The sequence below is a fragment of the Monopterus albus genome, unplaced genomic scaffold (genome assembly GCF_001952655.1).
Source record: "Monopterus albus unplaced genomic scaffold, M_albus_1.0 scaffold4.1, whole genome shotgun sequence".
Taxonomy (NCBI): Eukaryota; Metazoa; Chordata; class Actinopteri; order Synbranchiformes; family Synbranchidae; genus Monopterus; species Monopterus albus.
In genome coordinates, this window is record NW_018127884.1 from 787,246 (window position 1) to 808,794 (window position 21,549).

Genomic DNA, 21,549 nt, shown 5'->3' on the forward strand with positions numbered 1-21,549 from the left:
GTCACTAGGTTATCGCTGTGGTGCCTGCACCTTGCTCTCAATGCCCACTTTATCAAGCACAACCAATTGCAGCTATGGACACAGGAGATGGGCCCTAATGGCAACACTTCATCAACCTCAGAGAAGACATACACAGAGGCTGCACCCTCTGATGTCAGATAATGATGCTGTAGAGTTACTAGACCACCAGGCATAATTCAGGTAAAGCCTATGTTTAATGTGCTTTGTTGTAGTAGTTGTTTAGATCTTGTACCTGTCAGCTGGCATTCTGAGCCTGTCTGCCATGTTGTTGTATGAGATGAGAATGCTGCTGTGGTTGAAACAAGGACACACTGTGTATTAAATGATGCAAAAAATCCAAGAGCAGTATTACAGAGGAGGCAAGTGAATGATCCTGGTTTGGATCTGGAGACATCACAGTACATCTGTATGGCCACAAGGGGACACACAGAATGAATGAATGAGGAAGTTTACTGAGATACCCATTCCAGTACCTTATACAGTAATTTAGGCAGCAAAACACACAAGAGGAGAAATGACTTCCTGTTCATCAACACTTACTTTATACTGCTTTTCATATTTTGCACAAGTGGCTTACATTGCTATGAAATCTTGTCAGAACTCTGAATCAGCATTTTGCAGGTGGTTATATTCATTAGAAGACCCAAAATATTTTTTACATAAACTTTTGTTATTGTCAACTCTGAAATATAATGAGCATGCATGTGCATCGATGAGCACTAAGGACAAAAACAATACATCGTCCAACCAGTGCCAAATGCCTCTGTTCCTCTAAAGGAGACGACATATGACCAACTTTACATCTGGACGCCAAGCACTGTAGCGGGGCCTGTCTGTGACGATGATTACCCACTTGACATCTTTATAGCTGCATGGCAGACATCCTCTTCGGCGGAATTAGAGAAAGAAATGCAGCATGCCAAAGTGTCCCCACAGTGCTGGTGTGGGACATCAGAGTTTTGTGTTGAAATAATTATCCTGCTTAGCTGCCATCTGGGCTCTGGTTGCTGGCGTGTGGCATAAGCCAGGTGCTTCATGGGTAATACCACAGAGAGACATACAGCAGATGCTCATAGAGCTGGCCACTTTGGCACCGACCTGAATTCAGCTAGCTCCTATACAAATCTGATGTAAAACCACAAGAGGAACTATAGACAGGAGAGGTTTGAGGGCTTAAAGCATTCCTGTTTAAAAGGTTTTACGCAATTACAATAATTAAGACAAGTACAGCGAAGTCTGCATGAAGAAAAAGTAAAGTTTACAATTCTCTTAGGAGTTACTCAGCAACTTTACAATCTAACCAAGCAGAAATCTATAAAACAGCATTCTGCTGTGAATTAAATCCACAATAACCCCACTTTATCCAACATAAAACATAAGCCCCAACAAACCAAAAAATCAACACTCTTATCTATGAGAAGCAGGTGCCATTTAATTACTGCCCTGCTTGTATGCAGCTCAAACTCTTAGGTGGTTTAAACATGTTTTGAGCAGTTCAGTAGACTAGTAACTTGATAAGGCCCCTGGATTTACTCGATGAGGTAGAAAGTTCCTGAGCAAGCAGCAGGCATGTGGTTGTTGTTCCCAGAGGGCTGGGAAACCGTATCTGCCCTGGAGGAGCATCCTCTTTGGTAAGCACTTCTTATCCAGGCCATCACTGCAGACCGATAGCGGCAGGGTAATATCCAGTAACTGCAGCTTTATGTGCGATCCAATACTTGGATCAATCCCTAAGACAGGAGGCTTGCCATTAACCCCTGGGATCTTTCTCTCTTGTTTTCTCTGTTTCCTAGTCAACCTTTCTTTTTCTTCATACTGAAACAGAAAGCACGGAGTCAGTTTTAAGAAGGAGAAATTGCTCTACGTATTGTTCTGTGGCAGGAGTGCAGCGCATCACACTGCTTTGAATATCACACAAAACTTTCAAATATTAATTTCAACAAAAGCGTTAAGTCAGTGAATGTACTGTCTTGTGTTATTAACAAAAAAAATTGTTAATAATTTACAGGTTAATTTATTAAAAAATAACCCAGCATAACAAGCTTGGCGAGGACTAAAACAGTGTGTACATGTTAGTGTGGATACAATATGTCCATGTGCAGGAGTGTGTACATTCTATTTGTATTTCTGTATCTACGGTATGTGTGTGTGCACGCACAGGCTTGTGTGTACGTGTGAAGAAAGCTAGAAAGATGGTTGTAAAGAGAAATGGTGTGACTAGGAAAGAGACACTAGGTTTGAGACTTTGTTTGAAACTCCCAATACTTCGGGGAGTATTGCCCCATATATTGTCCCATGTGACTGAGCAGAAGAAAGACAGACTGAACCAAGATATGTAGCTCTTGGAGTGTATTTCTATTGCTCTCACTGAATATAAATGGACTGCTAGTCACTGAAATTAGTTTTAGGTGCACTGTTACTCACGTATAAATATGATGTTGCACATTACAAAACGGGCACTATACGTATTGCTCAGAGATGACACTGTCAGCAGAGACTCATCAGACATATCACAAACACCTCTGCAGAAGCATGTTATAAGTATGTACATATTATATATACATTTTAAATCAAAATTTAAACATACATACAATTTTGTTCTCATCATTTCAAAATTACTCAGATTATTCTGAAGGAAAATGAGACTGGTGGGATAAATCACTTGATCACTTTTATGAATTACCACAACAGAAATAGTCAGTTTTTAAATGAATTTGCTACAGAGTCAATTAACTATCACCACTGGGAGAACAAATTGGAACATGATCAAAAAGGATTTGAAAATTATATATATATTTACCTGAATGTTGTTTTGACTGGTTTGACACAAATGTATTTTTTCTCATCAAGCAGCAATAAACAGTTTATCTTCTACTCCTTATATATTTTGGGCTGATTTTTTCCCTGCTTGTTAAGATTAAGAAAATGTTAACTCTGTGGTTATTATGTAGTGAAATAAAAGTGGAACAAATTTTTCTAGCAGTTAACAGATAGAAGAGAGGGGGAAAAAACTGTTTAGCTTTCCCAAGACAAGTGCTACTGACAAGAGTTTCCTGAAAGACAAGTAGTTCAAGTCTAATTAGAAGTCTGAGAAGTTTCACTTACCTCGAGTGTTTCTTTTTTGAAGGGTCAAGACCCCAGAGGTTGAATACAGGAGCAGAACGGGAAGGTTGAGCACATCCTTTCCTTTCCACACAAATGTCAGAGGCCACGAGGCACATACTGTAGCTGTGCTTGGCTGCATCATGGTAACAAGCGGGGCGCAAGAGAGACGTCCAGGTGGGCTGGCAGCGGGTCTGTCGGAGGGGTTGGTCAATCAGCCTGGCAGCAGAGACAAGGGGACAGGCACACAGGGAGAAGGGCTGAGCCGGAGTGGGCTCTGCTGGAAGGCTTTTTCGCCTCTCCTTCCCTGAATGAAAGCAATCCCTAAGAGTGAATGGGTAATGAGAGACCGGCTCCTGAGATTTTAGCTTTCTTAATCATGTTCATAATTAATTCAAGAACATTGATAATTTCATTACATTCTTTTTGTCTTATCAATAAATGATGTGCCTCCACTTTTGGTCTTGTGTATACGAGAGAGAGGGAGAGAGAGGGACAAGAGAAGTAATACTGCACTAAAAGCACAGGAGATGGAAAATGATACAAACAGGGAAGTGGTAATTATAATCTTTGACCAAACCACTGGCAGCACAATACGAAGTCAAGTGGCTACAAATAATTAATAAGGCCTCCTGGTGTGTGTGTGCGGGGTGGTGGTGGGGGGGTCAGGGTGAAGTTAATTTTAGTAGGTGCTTTTGCAACAAATAAAACTATTAAAGATCATTGTGTTTTCACCAACCTGATGTTATACTCCTGTTAGATAGCAATACACTCACCTTTAATCCTTACCTTTAAACAGAGGGTGAGGAGGATGCCTGTCATATAATGCCCTTCAGATTCAGAAAGAGTTCAGGTTTCAGGGACATTAGTGCACTGAAGCAGTTTTCAATAAACCACTCTCCTCCCTCCCTTCCCTTCTCTTCTCATGCCCTCTGTCAGGTCAAGAAGTAAAAAAAAGAGGAGCGGTTTCTGTCATGCGGCATATATAGTTTCCAGTTATTTGGCAGCAGAAATAATGAGATAATATGCATTTTTAATAGTTCATCTTCAGATGATTCAATAACCCCTCACCTCTGCGCATGCTATTATAGATTCTTGACGTTATCAATCGAACTTTCCGTTCAAAGCTGAAGCTGAAAATAGAATGAGAAGGAGAACACAGGGAGGGAAAAGGGATGTAATGGCTATCTCTGTTTCCTAAAATTACTGTGAGGATGATGGAGATGGAGAAAGGCTCTGAATCACACCCTGCTTCTTGGCTCCAAAACAAGACAAGTAGATGGATGGCTTTGAACAGCCTAAGCTGACAGTGAGTGATTGACCGCTCTGTCAAAGGTCTAATCTGCTACCAGAATAGTGGAGTAGGCTGTTTATTCTGATCAGACTTTCCTGATATATATTCATGAATCTATTGCTAAACGGGCATTTAAAGCAGCATTGAGACGTATGTTTGTTTCTCACTGAACATCACAGCTCTGTATCAATTACCATGAAGAAGTCGTACAGATTTCATTTATGTCCAAAAGTAATTGGTTGGAGCATCCTGCAATGAAATCAGGGTCATTTTACCATAAAAGCAGTGAGGTTGCTCTGTTAGATAATTTTGGTCACTTTCTAATAGATTTCCAACTCATGACAGACTACAGTATGGATTGGTAAAGCTATATGAGGCATTAGAGATTCAAATACTTTATGTCCTATTTATTCCTTATGTGCCACAGGCCCCTTGTCTTGAGCTATGACCAGCTCAACACAAGAAACCTTTAATAAAATAAAAAAGTAAAGAGGGGAAAATAGAGATTTACAGCTGGCCATTTTGACAGTAGACTTGATATAAGGTGTTCATAACAAGTTTTGCATTTTATTCCTGGTCCCCTCACGCACATTTTAATCATATTTTATGTGATCTATGTATGCAGCACTCATCCTCTCTCTGTCACCCAACCTCTCCGGTGTGTTCTAGTTAAACAGATTGCTACAATACTTGTAATGATGGTCTTTCCCAGCTGTGCTGCAGGAGAGGGGAAGGGAGCAGCAGGCTATAGTATTACCATAATACCCGCTCCCTCCCTCCGCTGTCCCAAGGGCCCATGTGGGGCTGCATGGGGATGTGGGGTAACTGCTGTGGAGGGGACTCAACTGGCTGCTGGTCCTGCGGGCTGTGTGCGTGTGTGCGCGGGTGAGTGTGTGCGATTGTTACAGGGCTGAACCTGCCTGTAGGCAGTGTAATAAAAGCGCCACACACTGCTGGTAGTGATGGTGGCACTGCTGCTGTAGCTGCAGAGGAGGGGATAAATATAAACCAGGCCTGCATGAAGGAGACGGCCCTCCAGTCACAGCCTGACTTACATCCTAATAATTAGCCTCCTTTTCAATAAAACGGGGATTTGTAGCCATGCATCTATTGTACTTGTGATTGCTACTGCAGTGGGAGGAAGCCCATGATCTGCTGCAGTGTCTGGGTGAAGCTGAGCCTTTCAGAGGATTTAATTTCAGCAGTGGTGGAAAGTGACCAGCAGCATTTGTCCATTTTAGTTCTTGACACTCAACAGTCATAAGATATTTTTTCTTATCAGCATCATATGATATTTACATTTATATTTGTTTCTTTTCATGTATTAGATCATTTGTATATTAAATCTGTTATACACTGTGATACAAAATAAAATTATGTATGGGTACTTTTCACTTCACTTACTCATTTGGAGCGATAGTGTCTTCAGAAAGTATTCAGAACCCTTCACACTTCATTGTGTTGTCATTTTAAATGGCTCAAAGTGTCATTTTTGCCCAACAATTGAAAATGAATAACCCATAATGACAAAGTGAAAACAAATGTTTTGATTTTTTTTTGGCAAATTTAAAAAAATCAAAGACTGAAAACTTTGCTGTCACACTCCTGTGTGGTCGGATGTGTCCTGTTTGCTTTAATTTTCCTTGAGATGTGTCTACATCTTGACTGGAGTGTAACAAACTGAATTAACTGGATATAACTTATTTACATATGCAAGGTCCCACAATTCACACCTCATGTCATGAAGCCATGAAGTAAAAGGAACTTTCTGTAGGTCTCCATGACAAAACTGTGGCGAGAAACAGATCAGCACAAGAATATAAATGCATGTCTGAAACTTTAGCATTACCAGCAGCACAGTGGCTTCAGTAATTGTGAAATGGAAGACATTTGGAACCACCAGGACTCTTCCTAGAGTCGGCCATCTAGCCAAACTGAGTAACTGGACAAGAAGGGCCTCAGTCAGGAAGGCGACCAAAAACACATAGGTCACTCTAATAGCGCTTCAGAAGTCTTCTGAGGAGATGGGAGAACTTACCAGGGTGACATCTCAGCAGCACTGCATCAAATGGCTCAGACAGAAGCCATTTAGAATAAAAAGCATATGACAGCCCCCCTAGAATAAAAAACAAACAGTGTACAGGACTAAGGGAAATATTATCTGGTCTGATGAGATAAAAACTAAACACTTTAGGCAGAACTCCAAACATTCTGTCTGACAAACACCAGACACTGATCATCACCTGGCTAATACCATATGGTGAGGCATGGTAGTGGCAGCATCATGCTATGGGGGGCTTCTCAGCAGCAGGGACAGAGAGACTGGTCAGAACTGAGAGGAAGATGAACGCAGCCAAACACAGAGGTCCTTGAAGAAAACATGCTCTAGAGTTCATGCAACCTGAGACTGGGGCAACAGCACAACAGTGACCTGAGGCACACAGCCAAGACAACATTGGAGTGACAAACCTCTAGCTGCCCTTGAGTTCTCTCCACAGATATTGTGGGGTTTAATTCTAGGCTTTGGCTGGACCACTGAAAATAGCAGTTCACTGCCACTTCCTATCCATTCTGATAGATGAGAGGATCTGCCAGGAAGAATGGGATAAACTACAAAAAACAGGTGTGCAAAGCTTGTAGAGCCTTTCCCAAGGAGACTCAAAGCTGTAGATGCTGCCAACAAAGTACTCAATTAAGGGTTTGAATATTTTTATAAATTTAAATTTTATAAATTTGATTAATGATTTTAAAAAATTTACAAAAAAATGTGTTCCCATTGTCTTTATGGAAGATTGGGTATAGAGTGATAAAATAGCAATTTTATCAATTTAAAATTAAACCTACTCAAGGTGTGCAAAAGTGAAGGGGCCTGAATACCTTGGTAAGCAATTACACATCCTGCCATCCTCTTGAATTTGCACACTCTGCTAGCTGATAGTGGCTAATCAATTGATGAGGCTGGAGAGTTCCAGTTTCACGTTATCTTAAACCTCTAAATGTGCACTGGCTAATCTTTTTTACCATTACATATTCTCTCCTCAATATTAAATCTTCCTCTGCTCTTTCTTCTCTTTCTTCATGCTTTCAAATAATCTTGGATATTCATTTTTTGTGAAATCTTCACAGGACAATGGGTGTTTATGTCTAAATATTTTGTACTTAGATTAGTATTTCCCTTTAAAAATATATATTCAAAATCAAATGGAACTTGTAAGGCATTATCTAGGTAGTTTACATTACATTAAAATAATTTGGATTATGTGGTTTAGTGTATGATTAAAAATTATATTTGTCATATTTTTCCTTACAATTTGTCATTTAATTTCATGCATGGCTGAGAATTTCCAAAGCGCATGGGGAAGACAAGGTGAAGTAGGGATAGAGAGATGGAAACAGAGCTGCGAGAGAGAAGCCTGGTGGGTGGCAGGAAAAGGCAGGGGGTATCAGGCTAATTAAAGCAAGCATTTGTCAGAGATTAAGCCTTAAACAGAAAAGGTCATCTGAGCACCAGTGCACACTATTTCTCTGCTGTGCTCTTAGGGCAATTTAAACCTTTCCAAGTTAAATGGTAAAGATGTTATTCGCCACAAATGGGGGAGGGGACCCAGATCCTTGCCAGTGACAAGACTGACACTCGGGTCATTGGTTCTTCACTGTCCATTACACATGCTGGTCAAATCTGGCAATCGGTGTCATTTAGGGATGAAAAATAAGTGCTGGAACAAGATCAATAGAGGCAGCCGTCTGTACCAGCTGTGATTAATTGACTGTCACCAATTAATGAGTGCCTGTTGCAAAGCAATGCAATCTCAGAGGGACAATGGGGCTTGTCAGAAATAGGTATTGTTTTCGGTTCATTCTGTTATAGTTATTTTAAGGGCAAGATTTCCAGTAACAACTTCATGAGCCACTTCAATTACAATTTGAGGATTTAGTGTGGCAGACTGGGAAGTATCTCTGACAGCATCGTGTATGTCAGGTGTCCTCTGAAGTCATTAGTGATATGAGATAAATATGGGGTTCAGTGAAAGCTTGCAATACAAAAACATCCAGTTTTTTAGTCTAGTCAGAAACGGTGACTAAAAATATTTCCTTGTTTGTTTATACCTGCTGTTTTTAAAAGCCTATATATATTGTATTAAATTCTCATGAACTCCTAGTGATATTAAAAATAACATTAAAAGTTACTGTGTAAGTTGGACTTATTTAACTTAAATATTTTAATCATATCATATACATTTACTCCAAAGGTTCTCATAAAACCAGTGGTGCTATGGAAAATGAATGAGAACAAGTGGTGTCCTGTGATCCATTTAATGTTCTGTTGAAAACAACCAAACAAGTACTGGTGGTGTACTTCAATTGGGATCAGTGTACAAGCTTATTCTGCAGTCAGTCAATTCTAATCATATTAGATCCTGAGAAGATGTCCTGCTTTGAGACACGATGATGAAAAGGACATGTTGGTTTACATATGAGTAATGGCTCTGGAGGACTAAGAGGTGGTGGTGGGGTAATTTGAAATATGTATAATGGAAATCAGTGTATTCCTATTTATAAATTAGACTGTTTATATAAAATGAAGGCTTGCAAAACACTGCATTGCATTTCCCATTGTAGAGAGGCTTCAAATGAATGAATGTGCTGTCAGTGGCTTCTAAGCAAAGCAGAATTATTTCAGTTTTTTATGGCAATAAAAATATGGCTACTTTTTACTGTAATTTATCATTTTAGGAAATTAACAAAAACAATAAATATGATAAACCAACCTAATATTATAAGAGCTTAGTTATTAGTTGTTATTGGGACCACAACCTAGTTTTCTAAGTGAGACCTGCTCAGTAAGTAGCTTCTTTTCAGCTTTCACTTTTGCCAGAACTTCACTGTGTAAATAATATGAAGTTTACTAGAAGAATAGATAATTTTAACCCAAATAGAAAGCGTCTGTGTGCCACTGTTTATCTGCAAGTATATTTATTTTTACCATATTCTTTCAGGACTAGTTTTTGTTACATTTTTAAATTTTATTTTCTAGTATAATCTGTGACATGCAAATCAGATCCCAATCTCAGCCTACCTCTGGATGACATATAGTTCTAATAATGCTTATGGGAAATACAGCTGTCAGCCAAACAAAGAGCTGACTTTTGCTATGTTGTAGTTTCTCACCCATGTGCATAGTCATTTTTGTACTGGAAGTAAGATTTTTAACCTCCAGAAAGGAATACAACAATGAATTTAAGTCTGCCTTTCAACAAAGTATTATTGATTATGCTAAAATATTCATTAGATGATAATCATCACTAATAGGGAATAAATACCCAGTTTACATTTGCTGTCACTGAAGATCTATGGAATTGCTCTTCTAAAAAGGTGATGGTTGATGTATTTACCACCACCAAATGCACAACACACAAAGTTGCCTAACTGAGCTATTTTATGTTTGCAGGTCCAATAATCGATATTTCATAAATCTGCTAAGTCTATAACGATTCCTTGTGAAACCCGTCGTTCCATCTCTCCATCTAAATATGCTATATATGGGTAAATCACTAGCCAATTCCAAATGGCAATAGGCCTAATTTATTATGAAGAATGCTTGTTTGTCAGTGCTGATTTGTAGTCTTTATGCCCCAAATACCTGAAGAATGAGTATAAATGATGCAAGAGAAGCCAAGATTTTAAATGTTTTACATGCCATACAATTATTAGTAATATTTAAATGTCTTAATTCTCGCCTGTATACTCAGCCGTCTTCACAGTAACTAAACACAAAACTCGACAGTTGGCTTCTGCCTTGAACGTTTGCCACTACGGCCTTTTAGGCCCTTTTTGCTATCCGTAGTTTAGGTCGACGCGCGCACTGCAGCCAGTTATGGTGGGAAATTTGTTTCTCCTAGGAGCCGGTGTGGTGTGTTGTTCTTCAAAACATGGCTTTTAATTGTCAGACATCGACCCTTTCTATGACTTTGCCGATTTCCTGCCAGATATGTCTCGGAAAGGTAAGTACCGTTGTTTTTAATTACTTGACGTCCGTCAGCCGTTATGCATAGACACTGTGTTTTCGCTCTTACCTATATATTACCTGACGTTTATGTATGTGATGTTAGCGACGGTTACTAACGTTAACTCGGATTGTGTGTCCTGGTGCTAAAGTACCTCATCGCTAAAAGTTAACAAACAATCTGCTGGTGTTTGTATCTGCACAGGTAAGGCAACCAGTCATTTGTGCCAACCACCACGTGTTCTGTTCATCCTGCATGGGAATGTGGTTAAAGAAAGCTAGCCAGTGTCCCACCTGCAGAGTCCCCATCACAGCAGAGAGCCCCTGCAGAGAAATCATCGGTGAGTAGCCGCATACAAACACAGAGAAACATCCACAGAGCAGGAGAGAAGTAATAGGTCTTCATGTGCCCGCAGCATCCCACACTCGGGTCAACATTACATCTTGTTAGTTTAGTAAAACGTCGTTAAAGCTGAATCTGCGTTTAGGCAGATGCAGTATTTGTTTTATCAGCAGGCCTTGTGAGATTTTCAGGTTAAGTTGTAACTCCGTTTAAACAAAGTTGGCCTGGTTTTACTCAGAGCAAATACCTAGTATAGTGCTGTCTTTCATGATATTGTTGGGGCTTCAGCGGGTGTTTAAGTGCAAATCAAAATACCCACCTATGGGTTATGAGTAAAATCACCTGTTTGCTTTTCGTCTATAGTGGTTTGGGGCATGCTTTCCTCATGCTTCATGCCAACTTATGGACTGTATCATTGCAGTGTTGTGAACTTGAGAGGAGCTTCCCTTAGGCTAGTCAAGTTACATTAATTGATCCACCAAACTAGGCCTACAGCTACTGATAATTTTCATTATTTATTAATTTGCTGTCTGTTTTATTGATTACTTGATTAACAGTTTTGTCCATAAAATGTCCAAAAATGGTGAAAAGGCATGTTTTTATTGTCCAGTAATTCAATGTTATGTGTCTTGGTTTGTTTGACCGACAGTGTGAGACCCAGATCCTCACATTTGAAAGGCAGGAACCAGCAAGTATTTGACATTATTGTTTACACTGCAAAACCTTTTTTCTGAGTATGTAAACTTGTTTAGATTTAGGTTTAGGCTTAAATTTACCCTGACTTATTTTTATTTTCAACCTGTCACTCATTCATTGATAACAGTAGTGTTTCAGATGGTTTATGTCCCATTCAGTGCAAAGCTAATCTGTAGTACTGGAACACAGCCTTCTGATGAACATATTTTCAACCAGTATAGTGCATGTCATGCATCTATGGTACTGATCACTAACTTTGAAGTAACTCTATCATCATGGGCAAATGTGATGTTTTCAAATTGTACATTTTGCATAAACAGTGCTTATAGTCTACAGCCATGCTAGTAGACTTGTGAGGCCGTCGTTAGTACAATGAACACGGATAGGAATGCCATTATTTTTGCAGATATTTGGTACCAAAGTACTGGACATGTGGAAATTTTAACCTAATGACTGGACTAAATGAAAAGTCACATCATCACCAAATGCACTGTGGTTCATCCACTGTAGGTCATGAATGTCTGTATCAAATGATGTTGATTCCATACAGTACATTTTAAGGTATTCACTAGGCAATTGAAAACTTTGGACAGCTGACGACACTAGAGGCAAAGTCAAAGGGTCCCCAAAGTTATTTGGAGATGATCTGGGGATAGTGAATGTCTATATAAAATTGGCATTATGGCTGCACGATAAATTGTTTTGTGTGTCACTTAGATCTCTGTATGATCTCAGTCTCACGTGACAATGATTCTGCCATGTTTGCATCAAACTAAATGCTCCTTTTTCCTCTTAAGCTGCATTAACCAATAACCGCAAAGTGATTTATTTCTGCCTCAACTGCTATTTGCCTCTAGATGTATGAGGCAGGCAGCACAACAATTGAAAAATAGTTGCAGGAGGACACAAAATAACTTTCACAGTGCTGAACATATTGGACTTGTTACTGAATCAGTCTTCACTTCCTATCTACAGGTGGTTATGTGATAACACATTTCTGCTATTGGTTAACACAGCTTAGCGAGGAAAAGGGAGCACTTGGTTTGATGCAAGGCATCTCCCAGCTAATGTGAACTCGGCAGAATCGTTGTCATGTGGGACTGAGATTGCACACGGATCTACATCACACTCAAAATAATTTATCATGCAGCCCAAATTGATAGTCCAGTAGCTATACTTCAGTCAAGGTTGTAGATTTAAGACCTAGTAGGCTCAAGTTCTGTGTAGACCCTTGTGTGAATTTCCGTCACATAGAAATGGCATTAATCTAATTTGATCTCTTAAGACTTCTGGTAGCTGGACATTCGACTTACTTTAAGAAATGTTATTATCAAGACATGCAGTTGGTTGACTGCTGTGTGATATTTTGTTTCGGTTTGCAGCTCTTTAGTAACAACACTAGTGCATCGTTGAACCCATATCAATGCAGAGTGACTTTCCTTGGACCATTACTTTGATGTGTTTGACTGGTGTGTACAATCTGCCCTTGTGTTTCTGTTGCAGGGGCTACCAATGACAATGATCATAGTGATAGTCCTTCAATGAGGAAATGTCTTAGGAAAACCAGAGGAGAACGGCTTTTACAGGAGTATGAGGTATCTGTTCATCATACAGTGTGTTGCCATATGTCTAATGCCTTAATATGTTTTCTCAGCAATAAAAAGCAGGTTGGGATCTTGAACAGACTTTTCAAGAGGTTTATCACCACAGAAATAAAGCAATAGGCCACTGACACTCAGTTTAGTGGAGTGTCAGTGAGTGCCACCATCCAGTGACGCAGAGTTCCTTTTCTGATACTTTTTTTGCATTGCAGCAGATGCAGTGTAAATTGACAGACTTGTGTCTCAATAGAATGTGACAGATTTTGTGAAAGCTATTTATTTCAGAATACACCATAGTGTCCGGCTTTCAGGCTGCTAAAATAGAAAAGTTAAGCCTCTGAGTATCATAATGACATAATATTGTGGTTCATTGATGAACCCTGTTTTCAATTTCACATCATTTCAACAGGAAGAAATTGAAGAGCTCATCAGAGAAAATGAAGACCTGAAAAGAAAAAATCTAAGTCTGGAGGCGCAAATGAACAGTGCTTTGGACCATAAGGTGCAAACTGGTGACAAAAACATTGACCCCTATCTTCTGGAAGAATGGACAAACAAGCTGAGAACTGCCACCGATGTTTGTGACAAAGTGAAGCAGGACATGGATAAACTAAAGGAGGTGTGTGACCTATAGTAATCAAATTAAATTGATATTAATGATATTGATCCTCAAAGCAGAGATGTGCCCTCCTCTATAGAGAGGTCAGAGTACAAACCATTCTCTTGATCAAAAACCTTTTTATTAGATATTTGTCTATTCATTAGTCATTCTGTTCTGCAGTCAGGGTAAAGAGTGGAGTGCAGTAAGTAAAGTTGTACTTATTGATATCTGTCAGTTGTGTTAAGAATACTTGCTAAAAGATGTCAATCTCGTTCATCTGATCATGTGTAGAACTATGGCTAATATTATGAATTAGGAACTGATGTTTGGTCACTCACTGGATTATCAGTTTTCAACAGAAGCACTGATAAATAGAGATGTACCGATCGATCTGCAGGGATCAGAAATGGCAGGTTTTCAGCACGATCTGAGATATCTGATTCTGTGCTGGTCAGATTTGGAGGCATGACAGTTCATGTCATGCAGGCAGTGGCACAGACCAAAAGCGTAGCGTGTGCTGTGCATAGCATTTTTCTTGCACCTCGAACTAGATGGTGTGTTCAGTCATGCATTGGAAGCGCTTGTGTACAAAAAGTGCACAGAGGATCCTACAGAAATACCTTGGATAAGGACAAACTACAGTATGTCCAAATCTCTGACAGATGGTACACACTGAGGGGAATTACTGGCTACAGATGAAATGCATGTATATGTAAAGTGTATCCCAGCCATTTTAAAACACAGCAAATACAAACTATTGTACACACACACACACACTTCAAAAATAGCTCTGCTATGAGATGGGCAAATGTAAAACTTTAATACAGTTTTTAAATTTTATTACAGTTTAATTTTTCCTTACAGAAAAGACACAAATGTTTGTGTATACTGTCAGTTACAGTTAGAAAATTGGAGTTGACCAAAGTTGGAATCAGCATGTCGAAATCCCAATCGGCCAAGAAAACTGCATTTGCTGCATCTCTACTGATAAAGATAAAGTTACTTGTTGTGTCTGTCTGGAGAAAAAATAAGCTTTACTTTTGTTTGTTTGGGTTTTTGTAACATTTTCTTGGTTCCTTTGTGGAATAGCTAGTAACATGCTGCCAATGTGTTACTTTACCATCCTCAGGCAAATAAGACTTTACAATCTCAAAACATCAACCTCGTACAAGAGAATATGAGATTGAAAGCAGAGGTGGCAAGTAGATCTCCTCAGAAGTAAGTATCTTTCTTGTGTTAATGACAGACTTTTGACTATTTGAGTTGCATTGACTAACAAAGGGGCATGTGCTATATTTGGTACTTGTTTTAAGTCACTGCACCATGTAACTGCACAGACAAAACTGTTAGGGATGCAGTTTCACATTTTAGGTGTTGGGAGAAATAAAGTAATTTAGTTTCACTGCAGTGTTTTCCCAGTGAAAACCGCTGGAGTCAGTGGCTTGCTGCTAAAGCTATCCATCCAATTTGTTTTGTTCTCTAAATTGTTATTATAAAAGACAAAGTTGAGAGCATTTTTATTTGCCTTTATTTTCAAAGACTTGCATAAGATACATTTGCATGACAAATCAAAAATTGTTATTCAGTTAAATGTTATTTCCTTGAACAATTTTAAGACAAAATTTCTGTCCCCAGGTTCAGTCGTTATACTGTGGCAGCACTGGAAGCTAAAATCCAGCAATATGAGCGTAATGTGGACCAATTGAAGAGGGCACTGGAACATAGTGACCAGTACATTGAAGACCTGGAGTCTCGGCTCAGAAAGTGTGAGAAGAGGCATCTTGAAGCACAGCAGGAAGCTTGTGGGAGTAGCAAGGCTGAAGCTCTCACACAGCAACAGAAAATCAACATGATGCTGAGAAGCTTGAGTGACAGTGAGAGGCAGTTAATCTGCAGCAATCCAGAGGCAGAATGCCAAACATTTTCTAGAAATTCCAGTTTGATGTTTGTCCCATCAGCAGATAAAGAGTTGAACAAGAGTCTGACTGGAGATCAGCAAAATGCAGATTTGGAAAGTACCTCCTCTGACTTTTTGCCCACCACTCCATCCTCTGCCTTCAGGTCCCTGACTCTCAGAAGCCCTGGCATCCGTGAAAAGAAAGTAGCATTTAAATCTGTGTCTCATCTGAAGAGGCTTGATTTCGAAGAATTTCCTAGTCCTAGCAAGATTAGCAGCACCATGGAGAACCAATTCAGCAGCCTTGATGAATTCCCCAAAGGCTTGCCTCCAGACACTGACATGGAACCCTCAAAGTCTGACTTCTGGGGTGGTTGGCAGAGATCTGACTCTAATGACCAGTCACGTCCAGGTCCAAGTAAAGAAGGCTCAGTTAAAGGATCCCTGTCCACTATTGTTGTAGGTAATGACCCTGATACTATCCAGATCTCCAGCGAGGCCTCCATGGATGCAGCTTACCTGGATAAAATCTCAGAGTTGGATTCCATGATGCTGGATGGAGAGAGTTCCAGTAGCCAGGGATCACAGCTCTCCCTGTCTTCCTCTCCTCCCATCAACTCAGATAACACCCTCATCCCAGAACCACAAAACTGCCCTGATGATTTGTCAAGTGTTGGTGACAAACCTGTGATACAGTGTGACCAGAAGACCCCCTCTCCATGTGACAACGTGGATGGCATCTTGAATGACAAAGAGGCTCCAAAAGGTTCTGCAGAGGAAGGTTTTGCTGCATTAGTTTCAGGTGGGGAGAGCAGTGACCATGTCCCTGGTTACGCCGGGTGTGGAGAGCCCTCTCAGACTGAAGAGCTGTCTTTTGATTTGCTGTTTGATTTGCTCGATGAAAGTAAAGCCAGTCTTTCTGGCTCTCTCAGTCCAGCAAGCCAACACCATGATCTTGTAAACCCGTCCTCCTCCAGCTGCACCAGTAAACCTGTGAACACAACAGGAGAGAGAGGCGCACTAAACATCAGCCAGCCAACAAAGAGAAAGTCTCACAGCCCCTTCACCACAAGCAGCCCCACAAAGCTTTCAAAGCTCATGTGAAGGTTTTAAAAACTGAACCCGTGTCCTCACTGTGCCATGCACTCACTTTGGCCAGGCTTCACAACCATCCATGACTAGAAGCTCCATGTTGTTTCATAATAAATTTGTGGATGTGAAGCTTGGGTGTTGCAAATTGTACACAGTTGCCATTTTGTCTGATAGTGTATAAATGGAGGCAAAATATGCGTCCTCAGGTAGTTTTTGTGTAGTCCACTTGTAGGTCTCAGGTGTAGCTGGTCTTTACAGTCTGTGTTGTAACTTGAGGAAAAAAACAAAACAACAAAAAAAAAATTGCTGTTCTTTGTTACACATAGCTTTTCTCTTTTAGTGCAGAGACATTTTTCAGTCTACTTGTGTTTGCCATTTCAGGTATTCAGTAAACATGGTCCTCATGGTAACCTATGATGACACTCAGTCCTGAAGGCAATGAGCATGACTGACCTGAAAACTGATCATTTGAATTAAATAACTAAGTGTAAGAGTGTCAGGAAATAAAATGGTAATGTAATGCCAATGTGTGTGAGGCTTAATTTTCTTGTTTGTTTTTTTTCTTGCATGTTCGTTTGTGGCCTTACATGACTCCAGACAAGGACTGTGATTTTTATTTAGTGATCAATCTTTAGTGCACAGCTAATACCGTCTTAAAATCATATATCTCGTGCTGCTTTTCATGAGATTTGCATTGCATTAGAATTGTTTTGGGGTCAGTAGAGCTGAATAAGCCTGTTCATAACATTAAAGCATGTTTTAGCCATGAACGACACACGTTAGACCTCACACGCACAGTCATTCCATTGTAGCAGGAAGCACCTGATTTATTATGCAAATTTAACGATATCATGTATATTTCACATACCTCTAATCGCTGCATGAAATTTTAATTGGGTCACTGTTGTGGTTTGAATAAATGAAGTGTTAATTCATTGGGATTAATTAATTTAGGTAAAGACTGCGTACAAGGTTACGCTGGTGTATTAAATCAATTTGTTTAGTGCTCATCTGGTGATGATGGACTTTAATGGTAAGGCGGCGGCCTCATTACTTCCAAGGGTTAAGATGAGAGACAGTGGGCCAAGAACAGAGCCTACTGGCAAACAGTGTAAACTACACGTTTAAATATTTGATTAATGGTGTGAACAACAAAGTAAGTAAATATATTTCCATACTGATACATCCATATACTACTGCTTTCCTGGGCCCTTGTTTTGCATTGATGATGAATATAGACATCGGCTACTTAATATACTTAATGCAGAGGCTATTTTTGACAATAATTTAAGAATTATCCTAATAACTACAAGGTGGGCTGACTTGGCGCTTCTGGCTGTAGTCTAAATATAACTCTTGACTGATTTTTGTTGATGCAATTTCCAACATAGACTACTGCAAATGTAAAATGTATTGCTGCTTAAATAGCGTTCAGTCATTGGTTTTACGGCCTGTAAGTATCCTGAAGACTAAGGCCTAAAGACATGGTACCGGCTCAGTTCCGTGGCTGGATGGAGAGAAGTGAACCCTTAAAAACACAGGGGTCTAGTCTCCAGATGTTATTGCCTGCACTGTGAGCAGTTTCTATCTGTCAGGCTGCTCTGGCAGTTTATGTCTCGCGAGAGCAGCCGAGCACGGGCTTGACGAGATCTGAGGCGCTCAGGTGTAAGAGCCTCTCTCATCCCCAGCAGTGGGAAACAGTAGACAGATAAGTGCGTCTGAGAGACTGCAGGCATCTCTGTGATCTCCGGGCTCAAGGCTACACTCGGCGCACTACACAGCGAACTACACCGCGTCATTACTGGATAGGCAGAGGATCACTGTGTATCTATGACTATTTCCCAGCTATTGTAGCCGTCTGCCCCCCTTCTTTCCTGTGCACTTTAATTGGAGAAGCTCGCCAAGATGATGTCCATGAACAGCAAACAGCCGCACTTCGCCATGCATCCCTCTTTACCAGAGCACAAGTACACCACCTTGCATTCCAGCTCGGAAGCTATAAGAAGAGCCTGTCTACAAACTCCACAGGTAAATTATCCCCCAAAAACTTCGACTTAGTCATTTTCCGTGCCTAGACTGCATGTAGCGCTGAACGCTGTCTGAGTGTAATAAGAAGGGGTGCTCCAAGGCACATCCAGCCAAGACGCACACTTAGTGTGTTTTCATGTATTCCACGGCAGTCACTTGAGGAGTCTGTGATCTTTTTGAAAGCATGCTCACGCAAAACCCGGCTTTTCTGTTTTTGTATTAATTTTTATGACTTGATGCTTCTGAAGGAATACTCCGTGTGTGATATGTGTCGCCAAAAGTCCCGACTGACAGATAGATTTATCTGTTTTTTCTTTTTTCTGCCGCCTTCCTGTCTTTTCTCTTTTTATTACCCATTTCGCACTCCTTCATTCTCACCTCCTGTCCCTTTTCATTTTCGCCCTTGTAGCTACAGAGTAACATATTTGCGAGCCTGGATGAGACCTTGCTGGCCCGGGCTGAGGCTTTGGCGGCAGTGGACATCGCTGTGTCCCAGGGCAAGACGCACCCGTTCAAGCCCGACGCGACCTACCACACGATGAGCACAGTACCATGCTCGTCGACATCCACCGTGCCACTGGCTCACCACCATCATCACCATCATCATCACCACCACCAGAACCTGGAGCCCCCGGACATCATGGACCACATCAGCTCGCCATCCCTCACCCTGATGTCTAGCGCGCACGACGGACGGGGCCGGCGGTGGAGGAGGAGGAGGCGGCGGAGGTGGCGGCGGAGGACTCATCTCCACCTCCTCTGCCCATCCGCACTCTCACATGCACGGCTTGGGTCACCTTTCCCACCAGGCTATGAGCATGAACTCGCCTCTCACCCACCACGGGCTCTTACCGGGCCATCACGGGGGGACTCAAGGCGGCCCAGGACTCACTAACACGGGACTCCCCTCCATCAATGACTCGGACACAGACCCAAGGGAGCTGGAGGCTTTCGCGGAGCGCTTCAAACAGCGGAGGATCAAGCTGGGGGTGACCCAGGCGGACGTGGGCAGTGCTCTGGCTAATCTCAAAATCCCCGGCGTGGGATCACTGAGCCAAAGTACAATTTGTCGATTCGAATCCTTAACTCTCTCCCACAACAACATGATTGCGCTCAAACCCATCCTTCAGGCTTGGCTGGAGGAGGCCGAGGGGGCCCAGAGGGAGAAAATGAGCAAACCTGACATTTTCAACGGAGGAGAAAAGAAACGCAAGAGGACCTCGATAGCGGCCCCAGAAAAGAGGTCACTGGAGGCTTATTTCGCCGTACAGCCTCGACCTTCGTCCGAGAAAATAGCAGCTATAGCAGAAAAGTTGGACCTGAAAAAAAATGTGGTGCGAGTGTGGTTTTGTAACCAAAGACAAAAGCAGAAGAGGTTGAAATTTTCGGCTGCTCACTGATGGGCAAAGAAAAGAAAAGAAAATGGAAAAAAAAAAGTTGTGTGACTGAATTTGGGGACCAAGGGACACGTAGACACCCTTTTCAGTCTTTTGTCTCCAGCGATTTTACACGTTGGTGCACAATGGGCTTTAGATACCCATTTTATGAGGCTTCATATATCTTGTTTATTTTCACGTTATCGGTGAATGTGAAGTATGCAAATAACAGATTACACAAATTTCGCTCAGTTGTTACGAGGGAAAAGTTTAGCGACGTCGACATTGCCTTTTAAAACACGGAAAGAGGTAATTTGCTTGATATTATGGCGAGTTATTTTCTCCTATAGGCCTATTATTTGAAGTATAGCCATTTACAGATTACCTCATTGATTGTTGAACTGTGTTTTTGGTTTGGTTTTTCTCGTTGTTGGTACAGAATAATTCACGAATCTGTTCATTTATTCATCTGTTCAGTTATTCTTATTTGGAGGCTGCTATAAAATTTAGTTGCAAACTTTTATGATTAACGAAAAACAAATTAGTCCTGCATGAAATCCCAATTCATGGGCAGTAATTTCGCCTATGTAGGCCGTCACATCTATAGATATATTTATTTTAAATTTGCACTAAAGACCCTTTAGGTTTATATGTCGAAATGGTTTTGTATATACAAACTTCACTTTATCACGCATCAGAGGTGCGCTCCTGTGTTTGGAAATAAATTATAGGGTCTGTCGACACCATTGGCGTCACAAGGAAAAGTTTCTAACTTCAGAGAGCACGTAAGCCTTGTCTGCCACACTGAGGAGAGATCACAGTGGGAAAAATAACGAAATATTCTGTCATGTATTTCAGTTTGAAGTGCAAACACTCTATGCATTGGGAAAAGATCACTGCGTACAGTAGAGCTGTCTACTGATAGACCTTATTTTGTGGATGGTGTAAGTCACTGTTAAATGCCTGTTTTCACATTAAGATCACCACGTTGTTTGTCGTGTTAATTGTTACAGAAACGTTGTGTAAGTAATATTTTACTTTGTGCACAAGTATGTTTACAAAACTACGGCGACATGTGCATCGTGGAAAATGTCCCATTGTCTCCTTCCCTTTCTCACAACTTCTCCACTCTCCTCTGTTGTCCTCTTACTTTCATTGGTACTATTCATCCTGTAAGCCAAATTCAACAGGGAGGTGTGTTCCAGCAGTCTTCTAATAAATTTAAGAAAGAAAACTATGCTTTTCTGGTTGTGATTGGGCCTGCACTGAACATATTACTGTTAAGGACTTCACATGTTGTTAGTGCCACAAATTGGAATAAAACGAGATGTTATTTCGTTTTAGTTGCCAGTTAAAGTCACAAAAACCCAGTTTTGTCTTGCATTTTCTCCAGTAAGATTCATCAATCGAAATAATGTTTAGATCTCTTCAAAGTTTGTCTAGTATTTTTTTGTTAATCTGGGAGAATAAATCCTATCAAAATAAAAGATTCTC

The 21,549-nt window shown here is 40.7% G+C and overlaps 2 protein-coding genes and 1 long non-coding RNA gene across 4 annotated transcripts; 2 read left to right on the forward strand and 1 right to left on the reverse strand.

Annotated features, from left to right (window-relative positions):
- Positions 1 to 528: 528 nt before the first annotated feature.
- On the reverse strand, positions 529 to 6,524 carry LOC109964550 (uncharacterized). Its single transcript, XR_002275523.1, has 5 exons — positions 6,456 to 6,524; positions 4,195 to 4,256; positions 3,913 to 4,055; positions 3,127 to 3,342; positions 529 to 1,836 (listed from the first exon to the last, which is right to left on the reverse strand). It is a non-coding gene; the product is annotated as an uncharacterized LOC109964550 (long non-coding RNA).
- A 3,681-nt stretch (positions 6,525 to 10,205) lies between these two features.
- Positions 10,206 to 17,177, forward strand: obi1 (ORC ubiquitin ligase 1). 2 transcript variants are annotated; one of them, XM_020607811.1, is made up of 6 exons: positions 10,206 to 10,419; positions 10,627 to 10,762; positions 12,964 to 13,055; positions 13,471 to 13,680; positions 14,792 to 14,880; positions 15,298 to 17,177. In XM_020607811.1, the coding sequence occupies exons 1-6, from the start codon at positions 10,348 to 10,350 to the stop codon at positions 16,661 to 16,663; spliced, it is 1,965 nt and encodes a 654-aa protein (XP_020463467.1). In that variant the 5' UTR covers positions 10,206 to 10,347; the 3' UTR covers positions 16,664 to 17,177. The 2 variants fall into 2 exon arrangements, with proteins under 2 accessions (XP_020463467.1, XP_020463476.1); XM_020607820.1 differs by lacking the exons at positions 10,206 to 10,419; positions 10,627 to 10,762 and adding an exon at positions 11,372 to 11,456.
- Positions 17,178 to 18,377: 1,200 nt separating this feature from the next.
- pou4f1 (POU class 4 homeobox 1) lies at positions 18,378 to 21,255 on the forward strand. Its single transcript, XM_020607854.1, is given in 3 exon segments — positions 18,378 to 18,679; positions 19,089 to 19,370; positions 19,372 to 21,255. Coding segments are annotated over 3 exon segments (1,113 nt in total). The 5' UTR covers positions 18,378 to 18,556; the 3' UTR covers positions 20,080 to 21,255.
- Positions 21,256 to 21,549: the final 294 nt, after the last annotated feature.